The following is a 25815-nucleotide window of genomic DNA, read 5'->3' as shown; positions in this document are numbered from 1 at the left end:
CGGCACCGGCCACAGCCCCTCCGCTGGGCCTCCAAGCCTTCGCAGGGCGACCCTCGGGCTCCATTCTGTGGGCAGCCCCGGTGCCCCTAAGGCTTCGGGGAGGAGGAGGCCTCTTCGCAGCCCTCGGGTCGGCCTCAAGCAGCGAATCCCCCCGACTCTCACGGCCCGAGGACCGGGTCGCCTGGGCGGCTGTCGCCAGCACGATGGCTGAGGGCGGCGCTGCGTGCATCAGGGCGGCTCCCGCGGAGGTGGCCTCCCCAGGGCGCCCGGCAGCCCGCGGGGCGGCCCCACTTCCCCCCAGGCAGAGGGCGGGCGAGGTCCTGCTGCGGAGGGGTGCTCTGTAGCTGCTCCGCTCGTCCCGCTTGCAGCGCCTCCGGGAGCCGGCGGCCCCCGCCCCGTGCCCGCCGAGGTAAGCGGGGCTGGGAGGGATTAACCGGACCACCAAGGGCTCCCAGGGCCAGCCCGGGACCCCGACGGGGTGGGAGGGCAGAGGTGCGGCCGCCGCGGGCAGCGTGAGGCGCCCGGCTAAGGCGTGGTGTATGGAGTGGGAAATGAAGCCGGTGAATACCGGTGCTTGGGGTGCGGCAAACTCCGCTCTGGGCACTGCTGGCGGTGCCCCTGGAGGGCGGCAGCCCCGAGTGGGCAACGCGGGTGCCCGCAGAGGGGAGCCCGCCAGCCCCCGCCGTGCCGCCTGGGCGGGAGCCAGCTCTTACACACAGACCTCCCCCCGCGGGACAGGGCACCTCCAGACGGCAGACGTGGTCTAGGTGGGTTGATACGGGATTTAGTGCTACGGTGCTGGATCCCGGCGTTGTCTTTGGTATGTTTAACATGAGTCAGACCTTCACTGTGTCCAGACCCAGACAGGGTGAGTAGGAAATTGGTCGTTTGCAAGGACTGCAAAAGCTTCCCTGCGAGGCAGGTGGGATCCCGGTGGATGCACAGTGTCCTTTCTAGGTGCTGCGCTGGAAAAGCGAACACAGGCAGGAGAGGCTGCAGACCAAGAGGCCTGGCATGAGCGGACAAAAATACACCATGTGAATGTGCTAATCCAGCCATCTTAAACTAAGCATGTAAGAAGGTGGTGTGGTTATGCCAAAACAGCCAGTACAGGCTTCCAGGGAAAGCAATTTGCATCTCACTGCTGGTTGCATACATGGCCATCTGGTTTAGGGAAGAAATAGATAAGTCTCCTGACTTTGAGAAGGCCCATCTTGCATGACACCCTCATCTGAATACCATGGAGAAGTAACATAAATACAGTCTCCACAAGCTTGGGGTAGTTTTTCAATCCCTTGTGCACCAAAAGAGAAGTTATTAAATCCATTCATTGTCACACTGGGAAGATGGATCTAGTAGGGTCTTTTAGGCAGCGTATCATCCAGCCTGTCTTAACTGTCAATAAAAATTTGGGTGCAGGAATACAGCCTACAAACAAAATATGCAGGGGGCCATCAAACTGGGACAGAGTGCTTGACTTTGTGAGGTCTCTTCCCACCCCAGATTACTCTGATTCTGTGATTAGCATGGCTCCAGCTTGACTTTACCCCTCAGTACTTCTGTTTGCAGGATTTTGGCAGTCATTTTTCCTCTTTGGTTCTAGTTCCCCTTTGTGAATTACATGACATACATGTTTTGTCATCTGTTCCTAACTCGCTTCTAAAAAATAGTAATTTCACATATGACTCTGTTAATGTCACTGTTTACTTACCCTGCTGCTGCATGACAGTAGTGTGAATGCAGTGTTTCCAGGACTCAGTTTGGTACATCCGTTTCACTAGACACAAAGAGGTAAGCCCCAGTGCCGATAAGGGCTGTACTAGATGACCTGCTCTACCTGTGTAGGCTACTACTAATTTGTCTTCACTAACTTTACAAAAGTGTTTGTTGGGCTTTTTTTGTTTGGTCTTTTTTTGTTTGTTTATTTTTTTGGGTTTTGTTTGTTTGTTTTATGTTTGTTTCCATTTGGTTTGGGTTTTTGTTTGTTTTTCTAGTAACTTTGTAAAGAACATGAATTTAAAACTTTGTTTAAAACAGAATGTTTAACTTTCTGCTGAACCTGTTCAGTTCTATTTTCCCCTGTGGGCTTTCTAAGGAGACTATTACATTTAATTGTATTTCATGCTTTGTGCAAGCATTGCTTAAAAATTGAGATAATTTGGGTTGAAATATGGATTACAAATGTCTTTAGGAGGTTTAATCAATGGAGCATTACAGATAGCTGAGTGATCCTTGTTTTATATTCTTGGAGAATTCTGATCCATTTGGGAGCACACATAGCTGGAAAAATGTACTGTCTGTGGAAGGGTACTTTCAATCATTCACTGTGTCTTCTCTTTATTCTTTAAATACTTCCTTGTGGGTATGCAGACTCTTTTGGTGTTTGGAGGCAAATACACTGAAAGCTTAAAGTAATTACTGAGTAAATTGTGTTTTAATTGTTCATGCTCAAATTTGTCAATTATTTAATATGCAGTATCTTCGAACAGGATATGATGCCTTTCAAGTGCTGGTTTGTTTTGTTATCAATTGTACTAATTCCAGCTAAGTTTGATTTTTCCAGATCAAAAGTCTGATTCTCGCTATATTTGAGCGGTGTCTGCTAGATCACATGCTGTAACTAATGCACCTGTGAATCAGGCTCTTAACTTGATCTTTTTTGGTTTATGAAGCTTTAGATACAACGTTTGGGAGGGTAACAATTTGCACAAAAGGGGCAACAGTATGAACAGAGGGGCCTGCTGGATGTTTTAACAGCTTAACTCATTCCTGCAGCCTGAGATTTCTGAGGTAGTAAAGAATTTACCCAACCCACTAAGATTCTGCTTTTGCTGTGCCTCACCTCTCCTGCTAGAAGAAATATCGTGAACGTCTGTCCTTTGAGAAGAAGGTCTGGGAATGTGGATCTTCGTGAAAAAATGTTTTCAAAGGTGGCTTTACAGGAATGTAGCTGAATTTGGATTTCTTGCATATCATCCAGATACCAAGGCTTCTATCCTTTCCTGCATTCTCTGCAAACTACGTTTTTCCTTCCCACAGATCTTTATTTCATCTTTCCTTTCAGTATGTCTGGACTTGTTTTGTTGTAGGCACATCTGACCTGTTGTGATGATAACTCGAAGTCATCATCATGGTCAGGTGCTGATTTGAGGTGAAAGTGAAAGACAACCTCTAATTTGCCTGCAGCAATATAGAAGCTTTAGGTTGTTTATTTTCGAAGTTCTCTAGTGACAGTGCGAACTTGCATCCATCCATGCAGACATTCCAAAGCACTTCCTGGGCTTTATAGGCAGGATCCTCTTCAGCCAACTTTAGACATTAGTATTTTAGTTAGTCACCTGAGGTTCTGAGTCACCTTTACAGTCAATGGAGAGAAATAGATACTGCTAAAGCTTAATTCAGCTGCCCAGTTTTAGACAGCTACCATGAATCATGCTCTATAAAATTGCCTTTCTTTCCCTTCATAGACTAAAAAGAACCTGGGATGACCAGGTCAGATGCAGGTGCCAGAGAAACTCCACCATATGTCTTTTCATGATTAGGAGTGATCCATGATACAGTAAAATTGCTTTTGGAAAAGGAGGCATTTTAGGCAGCTTTCCTTATCATCCAGCTTACTGATTCATGGCTACCCTAAGTATTAGCAGTATAGCTGCCAGCATAGAAGATCATTTGTTGCACCATGAAAGAAAGAAGCTAAGGTGCCGTGTTCTTAAGTTTCTGTAGGAGACTTTTGAGCATCTACATGAGCAACCATGAACATGTGTTCTTCATCACCCCTCAGTATTAATTTATAGCATTGCTCCTGGGCTGTGAATGAAAAGGTAGTACACATGACTTTGATCTGACTTGCAACTTTAATGTGGGAGTTCACAAACTAGTTTGAGAATGGCTGTTTAAAAAGTTCAAGTCTGTCATAAGTTTCAAAGCCTTTCTTCCAATAAAGTGACCTTTTAGATCTGTGGCTAGCTAATTGCTTTCAGAATTTTTGCTACCAGAGACCACGTCAGCCTGCACACAGCACTTTTCCTTCTTGTTGACCATTGATCCAGCATGCCATGAGTTTAGGCTCAAATAAGTTAGGGCTACGTTTATTAGGAGCATTTAGGGGAGTAGATGCATTATGAATCCTAGAAGAAAAAGAAGGTTCAGTAACCAGATTTTTCTATGATGCTCTTTTTAGAAATACAGAATTTCTGATAGAAGTTTTGCACTGGATGCATCTCCTCAATACATTTTCGTTTTTACCTTCACTCTGTATTTGCTTATAATCTAAAGCAGGACATGTAAAAGTGTGACATGTAACACTGATATTAAAGGATGAAACTGCCCGTGTATCTGCTGTAAGTGATGAGCAGACCCTACGTGACTGATACCACTAACAACGGAAAGTTCTCAGTTCTCAGATGACCCAAATGTTATAATAAAAATTTTGGTGAAAATCCTGTCATTGTACCTACACCTATCAAGGACAGTGGGGATGTATGGGGAGCAGATCTGCTTCTAACAACATGGCTAGTCCATCAGGCATAGAGAGAACAGCTAGGAGCTAAAATCATAAGGGCACTCACCTGATGCTTTTGTTGATAAAAATTGCAAATGACCTTTTGAGTGCCCAGTTTTAGTCAGGATAATGTGTCTGCCTAGAAGGCATCTCACCATGAGAGTAGGCAAGTTCTACAGTATTGTCACTTAACCTGCTGGCATCAAGTCCATATAGGCAGCAAATTTAAACTTGATCCTCAGTGGCCTTAGTTTTGGTACTCTCACTGCATCTTCAGGTAAACCAGACTGCAGATGCATAGTTACTTTTCTTCCACTTCACAGCAAAGTTTTGATGTACTTTTGAAGATTTTTCTAGTACTCTCTAACAGTACTAGAAGCTCTCATTCTCACTTCATATGGGAATTTCATGGAAGCACCAGAATAAGAAGGATGTATCAGCCCAAAAAGGCATTTTTGAAAGTTGATGTGGTTTTTGTCTTTGATTGCAAATTTTAAAAAATAATCAAATAACAGTTAAGTCTACATTACTGGTTTTAGTGCTTTTTGATTAAATCTTGTATTTGGAAGATCTGCCATACATGTATCTTGGAGGGCCTAAGTTGCTGAAATAGCCCTGAGCAAGTGAGAATACATGCTAAAAACATGAACAGAGATAACATTCCCAAATACTTGTTGTGGTTACAGCTTAGTTTTGTACTTTGGTGACCACATCTTCAGGACTGCAGCTGTAATGTTTGAGAGAGCAAATACACATTAGCTGGTGGTTTTGGGTGCCGGTGCTAGGAAGGGATTCAGCATAAACTTAACTGTGGTTTTGTCCCATGGGGGCCATGTTCTTCCATGAAATTCAGCAAAGCTTTTCATATCTAGGTTGTCCTCCTTTGTCTCCCCTGTGTCATGATGGAGTTGCTGTCTCCACCCAGATGAGTTGTTCCATCTCTCCTCCACTTGATAAGGGAAAAAAAAGAGAGGGAGGTAATGGCGTTTCCTTCTCATGGAAAACCTTACACCAGAAATGTCACAAGGTTCTTCTCTTGTTGCGTTTTCTTCCCATAACTGTTTCCTCTGTGTGGTTCAGGCCTTGCTGGGCTGTGGCAAAGCAGCCATAGCAATATAACGCGTCTGTGGTGGCCCCAGGCTTCCACTTTCTTTACAGATCTTCACCTGAAACCCACTGCTTATAGCTATTTGTGATCACTGTGCATTACATAGACTGAAAGAAACAGCTTTTCTAGGTGGAAAGTTAGTAATGGGCCTTGAAATTGTGCCTGACTTTTCAGTCAGTATTGAAGCTGAGAAAAAAGTTTATAAAAAAGATCTTAATTTGATTTTTCTACCACTCACTATGGTACTGAGCACTGTACTTTGGTGAAATACCTATAAGTTCATATTAAAGCATTAATTGTTTCATTTGGTTTTAATACACAAACTATATGAAACAAATGGGTTCAATAAATTCTTTACAGATTTGTTTTCACCCTTTTCTTTCACTCTTATCTGTTAGATCATTTTATGCTATTACCTTTTCTGCTTTCACTCTTCCTTTCTCATACCATGTGTGCCCTCTCTTAAACATTTCTGGCAGTAATAAGAACTTGTGATTATAAGAGATAAGATGGTGACTTAGAGTTTTTGCTAATGACTGTGGTTTAGGAATAAGTTGTTTGTATGTATAGACAGTTCTATCATGGATCCTTATAGTGTATCTTACACTTTAATGGTTTATTGTGGGAGTGAATATTGGAAAAGATGAGCCTTTGATTAGTCAATGTAGCAGCTCCTGCATTTACATCTTGTACTGTAACTTTACATTCCTTTTTATTTCTTCCTAAGCTTGTGCTATTATTTTACTTATTCCACACTTAATATCTCTTGATTTTATAGGAAATTGGGGAGGGAAAGGATTTTCTCTCATTGTGGAACCCTGCATGTCTTCCTCTCTAATCTGTGGGCTTCTTGGTCTATCAGTTTATGCTGGTTAGACAATCTATTTATGTGGGATTAGCCTACCTTATAGATTGTGAAGCTAAATATAAAAATCTTCATTTAGTAGAGAGCCACAATACATACTTCCCATAGCTCAGTGACCTGAGGGTAAGGGAATTCTGGGAATAGTTCAAAAACAGCAAATGGGAATTAAATGCTTACAGCCCACCTGATCTATTGCAGGATGGAGTTAGGCTGAGCATTCTGCTGCATCAAAAAATTATTAATAATTGTACTATTAATTGCTGGCAGGTTTTTTAAGTGTCAGACAGCCTCTTGTTGTCATGTAAGTTCCGTACAGCGATGTTGGGTAACTGCAAAAAATGGGAAGGAAAACTTTACACCAACATGAGCAAACTACAGATTATAAGAAGGAATGTGGAAACAGAACAAATTTATGCTACTCAGACTTACATTACTCTTTCACTATTCAACTCTTCCATCAAGGCAGGGAGTGGGAGGAACCTAGAACTGAGATTCATATTTTCTGGTAAACTTGTATGTCTGCAGTTGTTTATACCTGAGTAGAGCTGAAGTAGACATGTTATCAACACAAGACAGATGAGCCTAGATCAGCTGCTGGTTCCTGAGGTGAATCCAGCTCAGGGGACACACTTACTTATGGCTTTCTGCCTTTGCCAGGAGAAGACAAGTTGGAGGAATGGAGATCTTGTTCCTGAGTGCCAGTAATCTGGCATAGAATAGGGAAGTGTTTTTCTGCAAATCTGTGTGAAGACGCAAGACTTGAAATATGTCTCCTCGTACCATTTCGTTCTACATGGAGAGTTTGTGCTGCCTGTATGGCTCATTGTGAGGAAGTCCCCAAACCAGACCATTCTACAGTAAATAATTTTGTGACAAAGGAAAAAGAAGATGTCCAAGTCTATAGCCGTATGGTATTTCTGTAATGTTCTTAAACCCACAGGCCAGACTGAAGCGCATTGTCTGCTGGGAATATACTATATAAAAATGAACAGAAGTGGCACTGCTTTCAAGCTCCATGAAAGCAGTCCCCTTTGAGAGCTGACTGGAGGCTGTAAAGTGAAGTTCTGGGAAGCATAGAAATTGCTCCCCAGCGTTCTTCTCCCTGAGCTTGTGCTTTACACTGGGGTTTCTCTTTCCCCTTGCATAAGGTGCTTTTAATTCTCAGTCCTCAGCTGCTCAAACATGTTTGGGATACACTCTCTGGAGCCCAGGATCCAGAATCTGTCTGTGCCTGAGAATGATTTTGGAGAAAAGCTTGGTGAATGAGCTGTCTTGCACCCAGCCTGCATGCCATATCCCTCTACACTCCTTTTCTGTAGCCATAGCATACTCTTCTTGTCACTGGTTAAATGTTCTTCCCGTTGTCTCTCATCTTAGCACTTTGCTCTCCCCCTCTTCTGGCCTTGAGTAACTTCCTCCTGACATACTGTGGATAGCTTTTAGGGAGTCTCTTGTTAGCCTCTCTTACCTGAGCCTCTGGGGTCATTCAGTAGTCTTGCTATCTCGCCTCACCCAGGGAGCAAGACACTCAGCTGCTTCTCCCACTCTCAGCAAGTGAGATAAAGAAGAGAGTATGTGTCTGGGGCAGTGTTTGGAGGAGAGGGGAAGGCTGGATGGCACAGAGGTGGTGAATGCTGGGGCAGCGTCATCTGAAGGATGGCCTCAGACCATCGTGGTGCTTTACAAATGTACTAAAACTCCTCTCTCTCTCCAGTGGAAAATTAAGTACTCAAATATATAACACTAAAAAGATGGTGGTGTACTTGTGCTCAGTTGGTGTACTCATGCATAGGAGTTCCTGTGGTGTTTAAATTATCATCTTGCAAAACAAGGGTAAAATACAACTGCTGTCATCATTAAAGTGCAGCAGTGTAGCTTTCAGGTTTATGAAACCTGGGTCTTTTGAACTATTAAAGTCTTCTTCTAAATTCAGTCCTAGTTGCAGATTTGTTCCTGTAATACAAGTGAGTTAACTGTGAATTTCTAGCAAAAGAGAGAACAAGCTTTCAAGAAGTCTAGTTATACAAATGGCGTAGTTACAATTTCTGTGCAATCGGTTCCATAGTGTATGTAAAAATGTGTCTGGAGCAATCAATGCTAGAAGTGTTTTTTCTATGGCGTGGTAACCTAAAGATGCTCTAGTGCTCCAGGTTAACACAAGAAAAGGATTCTCTCACATGATTGCATTTATCTCCCATTTTTATTTTAATACAAAACTGAATATGGCTTACACTAGGAAGGAGACTTCACAGTTTTATCAGTCTTCCTGCAGCTCCTACTGTTTTAGTGTGTCACTTTTATTCCATCATGAGCAGAGCTATGACATGTCACACCCATCACTGAGATAAATATGCAATGTAATTTCAACTGCAGATAAACCTACAGTCATTGGCACACCAAATTTCCCAGAAGAATAGGGGATATGAGTAAGAAACTGCTTTCAGAGTTATCTATGTGTACAAGTTTTTTCTTGGAAAATGCCACGCTTATCAATGTTAGGTAAGTGCAGTGCTGGAAGCAGTCTAATTGCTTTTGATCCATCCTTTTCAAAATATGAGTTATTATTAAAACAGAAGAGAGTTATAGGGTCATATTATGTAGGTAAGAAAAAGAAAAGTCAGCATACTAATGGCCAAATCTGATGGTGATTTTGAAAGCTTGGGAGCAGCTGCCATTTCTACTTTATCACTCCAAAACTTCAATTTCCTTTCTTAGCATCTACTGGAGTTAGTAACTATTTAGATTATTCTTCTAGGCTGAATTCTGCAGAGGTAGATGTTCTCTTGTATTCTATTTCATAAAAATTGACCTGAGTGTCTGTTAGGGAATTGTTACTAGACATGATGAAATAGCTGGCTAAGGAACTTCCATCTTGCCTCATGAGTATATGAGACATTTGAGTAGCTGGAGTTTTTCTTGACATCTAACTCTAAAATAATTGTAAGAAACCTAGTTAGACCTATTTTAGACCTGCACTCAATTGGGCCAGCAAGTTGTCTCCAACCGTGGCTAGCATCATGTGCTTCAGAAGGCAGTACAGAAATCCTGTGCTGGAAAGTATGGTGTTACCTGTCTATCATGAAAGCTTTACTCCAATTCAAATTGGTGAAGCCTTTGTTTTAGGTCTTCAAACATGAGGTTCATCATCCTTGCCAGAAACTCTTTGAAATGCTAACACTTCTAGCTATAAGTGCTTGTAGAGAAAACCAACTCCTCAGCTTGCTAACTCACCAGTTTTGATGATGAGCTTCACAATTATACTGTGCATGTTTCCCTGGAACAGTTGTGCAGACTTTCAGTTTCATTTACTATCCCATTGGTTTTGTATTACAAGGTAGGACAAAATGATGCCTCAGTAGCTTTCCTTTAGGTTTTGGTGCATTTTTTTATCACAGTACTTTCACATCTGTTTCCTGTGACAATCAATTACCTTCTTTCCAGCTTTGCTCTTTATGGTCGGCCTTCTGTCACTTTCATCCCTCTTCCTTCATTATCTTCTTTTTTTTCATGTGTCTTTGATATGGGATGATCTACTTTGCATGGTCTGCTGTAGGTAAGAGTGGATCTCTGATTTGAGTGATTGGGCTACTGGTAGGTCTCTCTAGAACATTAAAGATTTCTTTGTTCCACCCCAGGAAGCATTTAAGCATGAAGCATTAGCAGGAAGTTACAGTGCTGGTAGGGGTCACCTGGGTGGTCAAACAGGTAGTGTTTATTTTGGTGGACTTAGTGTTCCAATACTTACACACTGTATTGCAGGGACTAGGAGGTGAAGGTGTGCTTTTGATCTTTCTGAGTGACTTGTAAAAATATACTTCATGTATTCTTATCCTTGCTATTTGCATATGTAATGGTTTAAGAATAACAACAATGCTTTGAATTTAATGAATGTGTCCTGACTGTTCACCAGATCACTAAGGGGACTGGTTCCTAATATTGTTGGTAGCATAAATCTGCTGTCTTTGTTTTACTGATGCTGTGCTGTTCTTCATTCCTTTTTTGTTTGTAGCCCTTAGGTTGATTAAACTGCATCAATTCAACTGAGACTGAGTTGCAGAGATGGTAATCTCGTGTGCGATACCGTTGGCGTTTCCTGTTCAGTATTGCACAAGGGCTTTGAGCTTGTTTTCAAATTGCAAGTGCAGAAGCCTTGTTACCATGTGACTTAGACCACTCTTCCTGTTGAAAGGGACTGTCTTTCAGTAACTCTCAGAGCTATCAGATTCTAACAGTTCAAACTCTGCTTAGTATAGTACCATGCTTGGGTTTTTGACCTATACCATATGGTCACCCTGTCAGCTTTCATGGTATTTTTTCATAGTTTCTTTTTAAGCAGGGTGAACATTGTGCCATTGTTTTACTACTCATTCTGTTAGCTTCCTGCCAAGTGGTAACGATTCTATCAAACAATTCCATTTTCTGTGTATTGTTCATAGGCATAGTGGTGCTATGTTGTCTTACGTAAGCGTGCAAATCACAAAACCTTCTCCATTCTTTAAAAAAAAAAAAAAAAAAAGTTGTTCCATTATTCTCTCTAGTATCTTAACAAATAAAAATATATGTAATGCAGAAATCACATCCTGATTTTAATGATAGAAGAAAAGGCAGATCCTGCTCCACCTGTCAGTGGATGACGCTAAATAACATAGGTGAAGTTCTACTTAACCCTGGTAAGATTTTGCACCTCGAGACTGAGTACAAAGACTGCTTCTCCATTCTTGCATCTGAGTAAGAAATTTCACAGGCAGTGTTTTTATTTGGCACTCTTGAATACTGGGCCATCCCCATGGGAAAACACTGTTGTTCACTATCAGTAAAGTACATTGCTCATGCAAGCGCAGCAAGTTGGACCAGGGAGTGTTTCCCATCCATCTCCGTAGGCTAGCTTGCTTTCTGTGCATCAGCCAAATTTCTCTGAGTTTTGAAGTGAGATAACTTCACTCCAGCTTCCCAGCACATAGATCAAAACATGTAGAAATTTACATCTCAATTTCAAAATAAGGGTATATAGAGAGTAGACAGGGAAGGAGTTTTGTGGGGATCTGTTGCCAAGTTTAGAAATACAGTGCACAGGAGTTTTGTATTGTCATCCAGGGCTGGTTCTTGTGAAAAGGAAATGGTTGGAGGCCCCCTCATAGGGCACCTGAGTGGCTGCAGGTACGTCTTTGAAAATGGCAACAAAACATGTGACAGAGAAAATACAGACACTGTAAAAGGCAGACACAAACAGGTAAGGAGAACTAAGAACAATTACACAGAAACCACATTTTTTTTATCAGGTGAGCTGAAATGCAAAGATGCTAGAAGTACAAAGGGTACAATAAAATACAAGAGTTCTGTTATTCACATCTCAATTTAGATTTAAATTATTTTTATCAGTAAAGAGGCTGCTAAATCTGAAATCGGAAAGGCAAAAAACCAATAGGTCTAGCAGGTTCAGAGGACTTCTGGTAAATGATGGGGTGAATAAATGTATTGATTAGTCAAAATACAAGAAGTCAATATGTATGTATCATATAAACCTGTGAGGGTTTAATATACTAACTATAAACTAATTTAGCATAAACTAAATAGTGAGACTTTGTGGTTAGAATAGCAAGCTGAAGAGAAAATACCCTAACCCCTTAGATACACACTATGAGGAAGGTGGATGTATTTTTTAGAAAGAAAAAAAAAAAAAAAGTTTTTTCATGAGATCTCACTGAAGAGTCGAGAATCTGAAATTTGGGGGAAATAAAAGGCGGGGAAATAAAAGGCAAGGAAATACCTTTGCCTGTATGCTTGGTGTTACTTCAAAAAGTGGTCTAGAAGAAATCAGTTTGAAAATCAGTCACTTTTAAAATAGGTTAGGTTTCACATGTATGCCTTTGCACAAGCCCCTCCTTAGCATGCTTATTCTTGACAACCACAATTTCCTCTTTTTTTTTTAATTCTGAAATTTTTATGTGCTTAAAATCTTATGCATAACATGAGAAACTTACTATAAAAGTACTGTACTTTTTTCTTCTTCTTCAGTGTATTGTAGTTGACAGTGATTTTAAGAGTTACCCGTATCAGTACTATATACAGAATAATCTGACAGAAAAGTTACTGTTTAGTGGATATAGAGGAGATCTGAGTATGAAACTCAGTATTCTTCTGGGGACTTTGGTAAATCTTTTCCCGTTTTTTGTTAATGATAGCTCTTACACCTGCAGGTTTCACTTTGAGTTTCTGGTTTGAGTAAGTTCAAGGCTATTTATAAAAGTCAAAAGAATTTGCTGGTCAAAAATGCAGCAGCATCTTCCTTGAATGGGATAGTTCCAAAATCTGCGTACTGTTTTGTCTGTTTGTTCCTTCTGTGGCAATCAAATAAAAGAAATGGAAATTATTCTGAAGAGGAGTCAAAGAGGAGGAGGCTAGATGGACACTCTTTTGCAGTTCCACATTTTGGGGGCTCATTTTACTATCTTTTGCTTTTCTAGCTCTTGACAAAATCTCTGATAAATTTGCGGAGTTCTCATATCAGTTTAAGAGATCATTCAGTGTGTTTTAACGCAAGGATATTTCCAGGGTGTTTGCTGATTATGATGTTAGTTTTGTCTTCCTAAATGCAATCAGTAAAAATTCAAGAGAAAAGAAAGACGCCAGCAGTGGCAATGGCTTGGGGCAAAGTGACTTTATCAGCCTAGTGATGATGATGGATGTCTGTTCATTGAAAGTGACACTTACTTCCTTCTCAGAATATATGCTCAGGCCTTCTCCCTTCCCCCATGTGCCTAAGGTCAAAACTCCCCCTAGTATTAAATGTCATTTATTTGAATTGATAAGGGAAAGTCATCAGTGACTAACTCAGCTCCAATTTACAGTGGAAATTCTTACAGAATTCTTTGCACATTGCTTTTTCATAAGATTACATTATTTTCCTTATGAATTAAACATGTCTGAAGATTCATAATATCATATAATTGCAAAGAAAGAAGCTCTAAATTTACTAGAACCTAAAAATCCTGTGATGTGGTGAAAGTATTGTATGATCTAATATTCAGTTCTCTGTCCCCCCCCCTTTTTTTTTGTTCACTACTGAAGAAGGTTCTTAGTGTTTTGTTTGGTTTTTTGGTTTTGGGTGTTGTTTTGTGTTTTTTTTCCTTTTTAGCCAGGTTTTACTCTTCCTCTTGATAAGGTCTCCTCATTGTAACCCGAAAGTATCTTTTTTTTTTTTTTTTTTTTTTTTTTTGCCTTTTTTATATTTCTGTTCTGGAAAAATATATCAAAGCGGGATATCAATTTGTTAAAGGAACCAGTATGAAGACTTTTTCCTGAAAGTAGATCTAGCCAGTGCTGAAAAACCCCACAGAAATGTACAAATGGCTAGAGCTGATAAGATTCTCCCACAGATACTTTGTTCTCTTAAATAAGAAAACAGGAAAATGTAAAATTATTGAGTATTATTTAAGCACTGATGAGACACTTGTCAGTATGAACTGAAGCTCCATTTTTTGTCACATAACAAATCTGACTTCTCTCTGCCTGATCAAATAAGTGCCATTTTATCTATCCTTTTCATGAAAATTGATTCTCCAAGTGCCAGGTGTGTAGGAAGCTACACAGCTGTCGATTCAAATAAATGAATTAAGATTCAGTAACACCCAGCCAGTATACTGCTGAATCTACAGAAATGGAATTTTGCATAGAAATTTCTGTAGGTTAGCTATGAATCAGACAGAGAGAGTGAGCCATCCAGTGAGACTTTGTCAGCTGGAAATGAAGCAGATAAGATGACTTTAGCTCTCCATTCACTCTGTCAAGTGTGACATGTTCACTGTTACATGGGCATAACTGTGCTGTCTCCACCATTGGGCTAGGGTTACTTTCAACCTTGCCAACCGCATCTTATTATAATATCCTTAACTGCATCCCGATCCCAAATTTTTAAGTCTTCGATTTCTGGGATCTGAGAGAACTGTGAAAGTTCAAAGCCCACTTCTGGGTTGCCTGTGACTTGTTTAGTTACACCAGCTACAAAAAAAACTCAAAACCAAGTAGAAATGTGCCCTGAGCCTAACTGCTGAAAGCTATAGATACATACTTCTCAAGATTTCTCATGTCAGGGCTAACTCAGGTGGTAAGTGGACAAGTGGAAATCAGGCCAGTCTTGCTTATGTAGATGTCAGAAAGGCAAAGTCCAAAGAAGGCAGAGCAGCTCAGATTGTTCCAGTATTAACTATCATATTAAAGACATGCTACCAAATAATTCTCAAACAACAGATACTGACTTTAGTGATTCAGTGACCTTTATTATTTAACTGTGAAATAGTTACATGATTCAAGATGCTCTATTAAGGGAAGAGCAATAAGATTGAAGATACTTGCTGGTCTTCCTTACTTACCAGGCTTTATAGAGTTGTTCCTGTTCTGTGGACTAGCACACTGGTGCACTGGTATTCAAAAGCAAATGGAGAGAAATGTTGAAACAAAAAGTTGGTCATGTACCTAACCATAACCAGGTCTTGCACTAGATAACACCTAATAAACTTGTATTAGTCATCTAAGCCAAAGAAAGAAGGCTTTCAAGATGAAGCATTCAGTTTTTCAGTCTCGAACTTTGTTTCCCTCTCCATCTCTCGTAAGCTACATTTCTTTGATGTGTAAGATACAACCATGGTTTATTAGCTAGTGACTTCCTATGAAATGTAAATAATGCAAGGAGGTTGTTGGAACTCCTAATGAGTTTAGAGCCCAAATGTGCGTTCAGGTATATAGAGGATTGAGATTCTTCTGATCTGTGAGCAGTTATTTCTAAACTGTGGATGGAGTTTTTTGCAAGTCACGAACAGTTGTTTTAAATTGGGAATGCAATATGAAGGAACATTGCATATCCTCTAGTTTTAGCCAGAGGTTGTTGCTGGTTTTGAAATGAACTTGTAATGATTCCTTGTCTGTGAATTTTTTTCTTGCAGATGGAGCAAACCTGTGATGATATAGATGAAATGTTCAGCAATTTACTTGGGGAGATGGACATGTTGACTCAGGTAAATTATGGAGTTTTTTCATCAAGATGAGAAAAATAGCTATTATGTGTTAGAGAAAAGGGATGACTTTTCTACATTTTTCATGTGCCTCCACTCTGAATAAATACAGATACACTGCAGACACTTTATCTGAAAAAAAACCCCAAAGAAATAAGCAATTTAAATTCTTCTGGACTTGATCCCAAGAAATTGAAAGATCCTGTCAAAACAGGAAGAGTTTGAGTGAGAATTTTCAGGAATGAATGCTTTGCATACATGGGTAAAAGGGATGTGGCCTGAATGTCAAATGTAAACTTTGGAAATGAAAGCAACTTTTTGAAGATATGCATAAGAGTAAATCTTTAGATATGGCAAAATACTGAGTTGCTAAGCTAGGGTGGCATTCAAGAATTTATAGAGACATTATTGACAGTGCTGAATACACTCTTGAGAGGAAACTATAAAGCAGCGTGAGCCTATTGCTAAACCTATAGTCATGGAATACGTCCTGCAAAACCTGATGAAATTTTTATTTGTTCAAAAAAGAAGGTTTTCTTTCTTTCATTCACAAAGTCAGTACATTTGTCTTTTAATAAATGCATGCTTGAAAACACTTAAGCTGTCATCTTGGATTCGGTGTGAGTTTGATTGCTTACAGCCTCTGATTTGAGGGGTGTTTCCTCTTAGTGAATCCCAGTGCTTGCCAAACTAAATACCAACAATTCTGAGCCACTGAACAGGAATTGTGCATAAGCTGTGTGAAAGCCAAAATTTCACATGACATTCTTAGCAGTCAAATCACAGTTCTTTGCCCTTTGGTAGCCTTTCTGCTTTTAAAGGGCTTTTTATAACTGTGCGTATTTGTTTCATATATATATAAAAATAAATATATACATGTATATAGAGGGGGAGGGACTTATGATACTTTAATTATATTATTATGCCTTGAAAATTAAGAAAAGACTACTTGCCATAAATGTCACCTCCTCAGATTGGACACAGCACTGTAATGAGTGCAGGTGATGGGAAGAGGGTAAGAGAGTGAGCCTCTTCTCTCTCTGCTTTTAGGTTCAGTACTGGGTAGCATGGGACACGCTCCTAAGTTGGAGACTGACTCTTCCTCCTCTCTGAAGTGCTGACATCACCTCTTACCTTAGCATTGTATGGGAGGAGACAGGCATGTCTGAAAGCCTGAAGACTTTCAGTTAACAGGCCTGCATCTGTTAATTCTCCTAGACTCTTAAATTTCCAAAATGAAACTGTGAATAGTTTTTCACCAATCTGTCTGTTCCTAAAGTAAGTGTAAATGATAGAAACACACAGAAGTGCCTTCACATTGTATAAAAAGCCTGAAAAATAAATACGAGTTCAGAATTGGACTTTTCCACTGTTTCTATGTACTTTTTTTTTGTTGGGTTTTTTGGGGGGTTTTTTTGGCATTTTGATTGTTTTCTCTTCAATTTCCCTTTGCATTTACTTTCTTTTTTTTTTTTTTCCTACACTTTTATGGCCATTAAGAGGTGTTACAGCTACTTGATAGATTGGTAATGAAACTGTTCTCTTTATGCTCTTACAGCCTGTTTCATCAATATGTTTTCCTTTCTCTCTCTCTCTTTTTCTCGGGCACTGTAAAACTATCTCATGTTCTTAATTTCTTCCTCTTACCCTATTTATACCATGTCTATTTTTATGAGAGTGAGTATTATACCAGAAAGAGTGTTTAAAGCTATCACTGGTTTGGTTTCCAGCTCTGTATAACTTCAGAAGAAACCAGCGTGTCCTGGGTGGGAAGTAAGTGAAAAGAGCTGCCAAGAAAAACATTTGCAGTAATTTTCATGGAAAACAGCCGTCAGTTTAGGCAACTCTTAAGAAGTGTAAATGCTCTGGTACAAATTGAGTATGAGCACCAGTAGACAAGCATCTCAAAGGGGTGTATGAACTAGGATGGAGCCTGTAGGATAGATGAAGTAATCCTTCCATTCTGTGCAGCATTGGTAAGACCTCAACAGGGAAACTGTGTCCAGTGTTAGCACAGCATTTTGAGGAGAAGTAGGGTCACTGGAGAAAATCCAGAGGAAAGTAATGGGAATGATGAGAAGGAAAAGAAACAACCTATAAGAAAAGATTGCAGGAGGTTGTTTAGTCTAGGGAAGAAGAGAATGATAACAATCTTAAGTACATCAAAGGCAGCATCAGAGCAGAAAGAAGTACTTGTTTCCTCATGTCCAGAGAGAGTAGGACAACAACAGTGAATGGTCTACAGCTGCAGCAAAGAAAGTTTAGCATGAACATCACAAGAAAGATTTGATGGGAGGAATACTGGTCTCGATAATGAAGCAGTGGAACAAGTTGCCAAAGGTGATGACAGACTTTATCTAATAGGAAGCTTTTTAAATCAGGTTAGGTATACATTTTTCAGGTATCACCATAACTGACCTGCCTTAGGACAGGTGCATGGTCTAGACAGACCCTTGAAATTCCTTCCAGTCCTTTCTAGAGTGTTTGTTTATTAAAGCTATCACTTTTCTCATTGCATAAGGGAGAATGAATCTTTTTCTATCTCCACTGTATGCACTTTTCCTGACTTGTGAAGCACTGGTTCCCTGCCTGCTTCCTAAACAACAAGTGACAAACTAGGAATTCTCTATTTAACTATGCAGATTTGCAGTTTGTATTGCAAATAGCAGCATGTTTTGTTGTCTGTTGTGTTTGGGGTTTTTTTTTTGCACATAGAACGAGAAAGCAACAGCTAGGTTACATTTAGTAAATAGTAATTGTAGTAAATAAAGCACTCTGGAGCAGATGGCACTGTAGCTCAGATGTGTACACAGCTAAACTCTTTCAATACTCTTTCCATCCACCCCCCAAAAAAAAACCCCAGCAAACCCCAAAAACCAGTGTGGCTTTATCCACTGTCTCTATTAGAAACAGCCCTAGCCTCTGCTGTTCCCCACACCAAGCCGGGGTGTTGCCTCACGGGAGTTGCAGTTGACATGGGTCAACACTGTATTGAGAAGCACACAAACCATTAAACACCTGGCATGGTAGTGAGACAGTGCTTGAACCCTTGTTCTGGCCCTATTTCATTTACCAGGCTAGGCATAATCCCAGAAACAAGTGTATGTCATTCTGTTCCTTGAAGAAGAATCAATTTCATTAGATAAATTCAGGTAATTAATTTACAAATGTTAATGTCTGTAATAGTAATTATGTCATCAGATAACCTTGGTTTTTTTCTTCCACCTTACAGAGTTTAGGAGTGGAGACTGTACAACCTCCATCCCCCAAAGTGTCCAACAATGAATTTAGCTTTACAGTTGGTTTTAAAGATTTAAATGGTAAGTAGCTGAATGGACTTTCATGCTTTTTATGCATATTTAAAATACCTCAGTGCCACAAATGAGAAGAAGAACTTCAAATACCCTTGATAAAAACAAAACATTCAAAACAAAAAAATGTTCTGCTGGATGGGGAGGTGCATCTCAATTCAGGAAACTTCGAAGGGGCCAATTTTTTTTCTAAAGGAACGCTGCTCAATCTTATGTAAGTCAGACTTGAAAATGAGTGCAGAGGAAAACAAAGATGAGATGTCCCCCAAATAACTTTCTGAAATTTAACCTTTCTAATGTAAAGATTTAACTTAACAGAAAATGAAGTTCCTCAGTGTGAGCTTAGAGCTGCATAAGCATTTTTGTCTAGTGGAAGTATCAGCTTCAGCTGCTTCCACTTTACATTGCTTTTTCTCATTCTGGTTTGTACTGTTACTTTTGCACATACAGCTGCTTGCTGAGGCTGTTTCTGAGGGAATTTATTTAAGTTTAAAGAAGAAAGCTCCCTTTGGTTTTGTTTGGTGGGTTGTTGTTTGGGGTTTGTGTGTTTGTTTGTTTGGTTTTGTGGTGGGTTTTTTTTTGTGTGTGCGTATGTGTTGTTTGTGGGGTCTGTTTGGTTGTTTGTTTTTCTTTCTTTTTGCTGAGACCTGGTTGTTTACATTTGCATTTGCCTGAGCTGGTTTTAACCTGTGTTTTTGTCCCAGCATCAGTTCACTATTAATCTGCCTTATGTCTCTACCAGCAAAGTGGGTAGAGGCATGTAAATAGAGAGGATTATAAGCCAACTTCCCCACTGAGAAGAAAAGCTTATGAAAATACATAGCATAACAGGTAAAGCAGAGTAAACTGGGACAGTCTGATGATGTATTCATACTTAGTCTGATGAATGACCTATTCTTTATTGGACTATATCAGCATTTTTTAGTATCTAGTTCAGCATTTTCCATCCCTTTCCAGAATCCCACTTAAAGCTTTCCCAATTTGTGATTTTTTTTATTTTTTTTTTAAAGTAGATTCTTTAAAGAGATTTAAATCACTGGATCTTTCTACTAAAGAGCCCTTCTCTTCTAGAAAGCTAAATCGTCCTACAGGATGTTATTCCACAGGATCTCTTATACCATGGCTGGTTCAAACAACCAAAAAAGAAATTGTATATGATTTTATGGGATTTTATCTTGTACTCTGACAGTGTAGAAGACAGAAAGCAAAAGTTACAATATTTATATCTGGTTGATAAGATGCTTTTGAAAAGAGACTGTCTTTTTTGTTCTTTGCTTAAAGGATCCTCATAACCCTGCATATTATATGAGGTGTGTCACAGATGTTGATCACACAATTACTAATGTGCTATAAAGGATACCATACAATTTCTTGTGTCTTAACAACCCTCTGATTCTGCTTCATGTTAATTTTGGAGTGGTAGAATAGTAGCACTATACGAAGATATTCTTGATTTAGGCTTCAGTTACATGGTTTGTTTTGTGCTGTACCAAAACTTGCTGAGCATTTGTGTATGTATGTAAGATAAGTAGATAGCCTAATGGGAGCTAGTGGAATTTTTTGCATCCATGTCACCAAGCATGTGCTCAGAAACCTTGCTGGATCGGGGCCAGGTTTTATGATATCATAAGGGCCTGAGGCTGTATCACTGAAAGTAAAGCTTCCTGTCCTGTTTAATTTGTATTCATAGAGTTCTTTGTACTCTGAACTTTTGTATGAGCAGATTAATGGCCATTCCTAAAACACATTTATTTCTTGAACCCATTTAAAACAACTGATGTTGTTTCCTTTCCCATAACCCTTATATCTTACAGTAACCATGCCTTCTGCAATTTAATCTCCAGTGAAATGGAAACATAGTGGTTTGCATTACACTCACTCTGACACATTTTGTGATTTTCTTTACAGAATCCCTAAATGCCCTAGAGGACAAAGACCTGGATGCGTTAATGGCTGATCTTGTAGCAGACATAAATGATGTTGAACAGAGAACTTTACAAGCCCAGAAAACTTCTGGCAACCAGCAAAGTACAGTCACTCAGCCTTCAACAGCCTTGGATAGTGACATTTGTTCTAAATTAAGTCCCGTTACTGGACAGTTCGGGGATGACTTGCCCCCTCCACCTCCAGACCCTGATTTAGACCTTCCACCACCACCACCACCACCTCCTACGGAGCCACTCACCCAGGTAAGCCTGTTCTAAGCATTTGCAAGGTTTTTTTTAATTTTGCAGCTGGTATTTGGCATTGGAACAGCAGTGCATATCCCAGGTAGAAACACTGAAGCTGGTGGAGCCAAATTCTTAGGTCATGTAACAAGGGGCAGGACATTAGGAAAACCTTTTCCGTTTCAGGCAGTGGTGTAGCACTGGAACAGGGGACCTGGAGAGATCACGAACTCTCTTTCCTTGGAGGTTTTCGCAACTTTGCCAGGCAAAATCGTGGCAAACCTGATCTAGTGTTGGTGTCTGTCTTTCTTTGGGTAGGGAGCCAAACTTTGGACCGTCAGACCTCCCTTCCAGCCACCACTTTCATGATGCTGTGATCTAAAGCTCACTGAAATCAACAGTGCTGTACAGTTCTTTCCTTTGAGTCTTGTACTGAGCTAATTTGCAGTTAGCTGGCATACTTCATTACCTGAGGGTCAAATGAGATTTCAGAGTGAAAAGGGGATATACTTGCTAAACACAACTGGAATTCTATATGCAAAAACCTAGCTAAAAGTCACTTCTGTCTCCCTCAATTAAAGTATTCCTCTGAGATTGTGTGCTGAGTTAACTCTCTAGCAGTATTTTCTTGTCTCTTTCCAGATACAGGGAGAGGACAGAAAAGGATGGGAACAGGAGGTAGAGGCATTAGGAAAAGCATTGCCAGTAGGTCAAAGGAGGTAATTCCCCCTCTCCACTCAACTCTGGTGAGGCCTCACCTGGAGTGCTGTGACCAGTTCTGGGCTCACCAGTACAAGAGAGACACGGAGCTCCTGGAGTCCAGCAAAAGGCTACTAGGATGATTAAGGGTCTGGAGCATCTCATATGAGGAAAGGCTGAGGGAGCTGGGTCTGTTCAGCCTAGAGAAGAGAAGGCTCAGGGCGGATCTGATCAATGTGTATAAATACCTGAAGGGAGGGTGTCAAGACAATGGGGCCAGAGTCTTCTCGGTGGTGCCAGGTGATAGGACGAAGCAATGAGCATAAACTGAAACAGTGGAAGTTCCACCTGAATATGGGGAAGAACTTCTATACTGTGAGGGTGACTGAGCAGTGGAATAGCTTGCTCAGACAGATGGTGGAGTCTCCCTCCCTGGAGATATTCAGGAGCCATCTAGACACAGTCCTGAGTAGTGTGCTCTAGGTGACTCTGCTTGAGCAAGAAAGTTCGACTAGGTGACCTCTGGTAGTCCCTTCCAACCTCAACCATTCTGTGATTCTGAGGAATCTGTTTACAGTAGTTGGCTTCCTCATTGAGGCACTGGTTCTCCTTTCTCCCACAGCCCTTGCCTCATTTTCTGATACAGGTTGTATTCAAATACTGATGGCATATCCATTGTGTGGCTTACTGTCCACAAAATTTCCTGTAGGGCAGTTATACAAGTTGCAGTATGAATGATGGAGGTAATAACCATTTAAAATTAATATGGAAAGAACTGATTTCAAATTAGCATTTACTGTCTTGGTATTTGTTTTGACATGACATTTCTGCTCAGTAGAATGAAATGCAGCTAAGAATGTAATGTATTTTTTTTCATCAAAATCCATGTTATTGTTGCCCAGGATTCTTGATAAGTGATTCTTGAACCAATCGGGGCTGACATTTTTATTAACACTTCTGGTTGTCTGTAGTCAAGTAAGAATAGTGTTAATTATTCCCAGACTTATTTTGTAAACCTTTATGTGTGTGAAAACTTAAGAAGTCCAGCCTTTCTTTCACGGAAGCATAGAGCTGTCTCATAAGTTTCCATCAACTCAGATGTTTCTTTTTTAAACTGTTCTTAAGCTAAATAAGGCTTCTGCATTTTCTGTGACATTATCTGGATAACTTCTATGTTCTTCTGTTTGAAGATCCAGAAAACATGGTGGTGATACTGTAGTGGGAAAACAAATCTTTTAGCCCATCAAAACATTCCTGTAAGAGTGCTAAAATTTTGCTTATTTACATTGGATCATTTCCTTTTTCTACATTAAGACAAACAAAGGTTGTGAAAACATGAAGGTGAGAGTGCTCTTGCACAGATTTGTGCACTATGTGAACTCTATTCAACACAAGTCACATGCAGGTGAAGCCTGAGTTATACCTGCTTAAAATTTTCAGCAGACAGCCTGTCCACACCACATCAACCACTTTGGTTAAGATGCTTTTCCTGATTCCTGCAAAGAGGTATTTTGAGATGGTAAAGGAGAGGGCCACAGTGTGAGAGGCCATGGGCTCTTCCCTCTGTAGAACAGTCAGCCTTACTCAGAAAGAAATTTTTTTCCAGCAGCTTCTGTTCAACTACAGAAGCTGGTTTTGGGTTCTCAAAGTTAACCATCTCTGAGCTGCAGCAATGCAAATTTTCATACCTGTGGAGATAAAAAAAAAAAAAAGACATTTTTTAACTGATTGTTTGGTGTTTACAGTGGAGAATTTGACAACAGCAAACATGCTTGAAGCAATCTCTTTCAGGTTGCCCACCTCACCTTGTGTTTTTGACATCCTAAAGATGTTCGTATCTCGGGGAAGCAGTGACAAAAGATGTTTGTCGCTGACAAACAAAAACTGACTAACAAAAGTTAGTCAGGAGTACTTTAGTTATGTTTGAACTTGCCTCAAAGCTTGGGATGAACAAGTTAACCTTCTTAGCTCTTCTGTTGCTATGATCCTATGATATCTCTGCAAGAAGGAAGTGGTGGCAATGCTTAGTTAGGCCTAGCTTCTTGCAAGTGCATCTTCCGTGATTACAGTATAGAAAATGTACTTTTCCAACTCTGTATGTGGCTGGGGGAGACTACTGGAAGATAGACGGCAAAAAGAAATGGTCACAATCTGTACACCAGTCACAGAGACAACAGTAGGTACTGGCATCTAGTATGTGTACCTAACTTTCAGCAGCTGGATCTCGGATCACAAACCTCACTGATATTAAGAGAGAGGCATGGTATTGATACAGCTGCTTTATAAAAGAAAAGCCAGGTGATACTGAGATTTTTAGGAGTCTTACTATGGCATTCAGCAAAAGCTCAAATGGACTTGCATGCTCTGTGTCTGTGTTAATATGAATGTGCCCATTACTAGAATAAAAAGCCATGATACCATCCAATTTAAGGAGGTGTTCCTCCCAGTAACTGTGCATGCAGTAAGAGCTCATACGTGGCAAGTGAAATAATTCAAGTAAATTAATGTACTTAACAGGGTAAAATTGTAAGTGATATAATTGCAAGCCAAGTTTTCAGTAAGATTCTAAAAACTCTAGTTCTCTTAATCCTATCAAGAGGTGAGTTTTCTTCCAAGCAGCTGCATCCAAAATGCTGTTTCATTCAGGCTTGACCTTCCTTCATCTTCTATTTTGTATCAGCTGTAACCCATATGGAGACATAGAAGGGACCAGTTTTCAGGCATTCCTGTAGCATTTGAGGAACAGATCATGTAAGAGCTGTATGACTGGGCAGCAGAATGGAGTACTGGACTTGTAAAACAAAGCTTTGGCTGCTGCAGGATATTAGCTTAAAGAAAGCTGGGAATTCCTTGTAACTATGAAATTTTCCATGGCAAGCCTTATGTTCTGGATGTAAACAGCAAGAAACAACTCTTTTCAAGTAATCATAAATTGCTAGCCTTACTTAAATGTCTTGTGTCTTTTCAGGAAGAACGAGAGGCACAGGCTAAAGCTGACAAGATTAAGCTTGCATTGGAGAAACTGAAGGAAGCCAAAGTTAAAAAGGTGAGCCTTAAAATCATGAATTGCTACCATAAGAGCTACCAGCCAAGTGTCTCTTATCATTCTTGTCAATAATAAAGTTCTTACTGAAATAGCTAGTAGGTACCTTGTCTGTACCTTGAGCATCTAATCGTATTCCATCTTGTTATCCACCAGAAGAAAAGTCTCTGGGAGAATGCTGCCTGTGAGGAACTTATTTTAAGAGGGCTTGGAAGGCTCTGCCTTCTTTTTTTTGCCAATGTTGGGGCAAAGCCCACTGTTCTCATAAGTCGCTTTAGAGAAGGTGGGATGTACATAAAAACATTGCTTATTTATGTTGTGCTGATTCCAGAGGTATTAAACTTTTCTTCTACAGTGAATATAGATGTAGCTAATCCTAATTAAGTTAATGAGGATCTTCTTGCTAAATCTTTCCACAGCAGTGTAGTTATGTACAAGGAGAATACAAAATATTTTAGACCAAGAAATTAGAAAGCTTCCAGCCAGTGTCTGCGCAGTACTGCAGTGTGTCATGTAATTCCGACCGCACATCCTAAGCTAGTGTTACAGCTGAACGCAAAAGAAGCTGCAGGTGTTCAGTAACTCTGAGCACTGGCACACTTTGCCCAGGGAGGTTGTGGAGTCTCCCTCCTTGGAGATACTCAAAAGCCATCTGGACAGGGTCCTGGACAATGGGCTGTAGGTGGCCTGCTTGAGCACAGAATTGGACCGGAGATGCTTTCCAATCTCAGCCATTCTGTGATTCTGTGCAGATGGAAGCTGCATGTATGTTTCTGAGCAGTCAGCTATAACCAGACAAAAATACCCTCTTTTCCCCAGACATCTTATAGATTATCCATGTACAACATTTCTTTTTCTCCATAATTTACGCTATGACTCAGTTGCTTATTTTAGAGAGGAAGATACTTATAAGTGTTGGAATCAAAGCAACTTCACTCTTTTTTTGTTACATTTGCTTTTACTTTTTAGAGATAGTGTAGATTTTCTCTTGGGGATCAGCACTCTCAGCTTCTACCTGATCTTCAACAGAGATTGTCTTTATAGTGCCAAAGCTTCTTACGCACACATTTTATAAAATAAGGAGCTGTTTAAACAAAGCGCCAGTTTAG

General features: G+C 40.2%; 1 protein-coding gene across 2 annotated transcripts in view; it reads left to right on the top strand.

The window, feature by feature from the left end:
• The first annotated feature begins 244 nt into the window (after positions 1-244).
• The window catches only part of APBB1IP (amyloid beta precursor protein binding family B member 1 interacting protein), a 61631-nt gene continuing 36060 nt past the window's right edge, over positions 245-25815 (top strand). The window contains exons 1-5 of one of the 2 annotated variants that reach the window (XM_030494565.1): positions 245-409; positions 15417-15488; positions 18718-18805; positions 20705-20985; positions 24632-24709. In XM_030494565.1, the coding sequence (XP_030350425.1) occupies positions 15417-15488; positions 18718-18805; positions 20705-20985; positions 24632-24709 (519 nt within the window). In that variant the 5' untranslated portion in view covers positions 245-409. Of the gene's footprint in view, positions 410-609; positions 768-15416; positions 15489-18717; positions 18806-20704; positions 20986-24631; positions 24710-25815 lie in introns of those variants that run through there. The other variant, XM_030494574.1, reaches the window with a different exon arrangement.

Source organism: Strigops habroptila, chromosome 1, assembly GCF_004027225.2.
Source record: "Strigops habroptila isolate Jane chromosome 1, bStrHab1.2.pri, whole genome shotgun sequence".
NCBI lineage: Eukaryota > Metazoa > Chordata > Aves > Psittaciformes > Psittacidae > Strigops > Strigops habroptila.
Note: the sequence above shows the minus strand (reverse complement) of the source record. Positions and strands in the feature narration are given on the sequence as shown.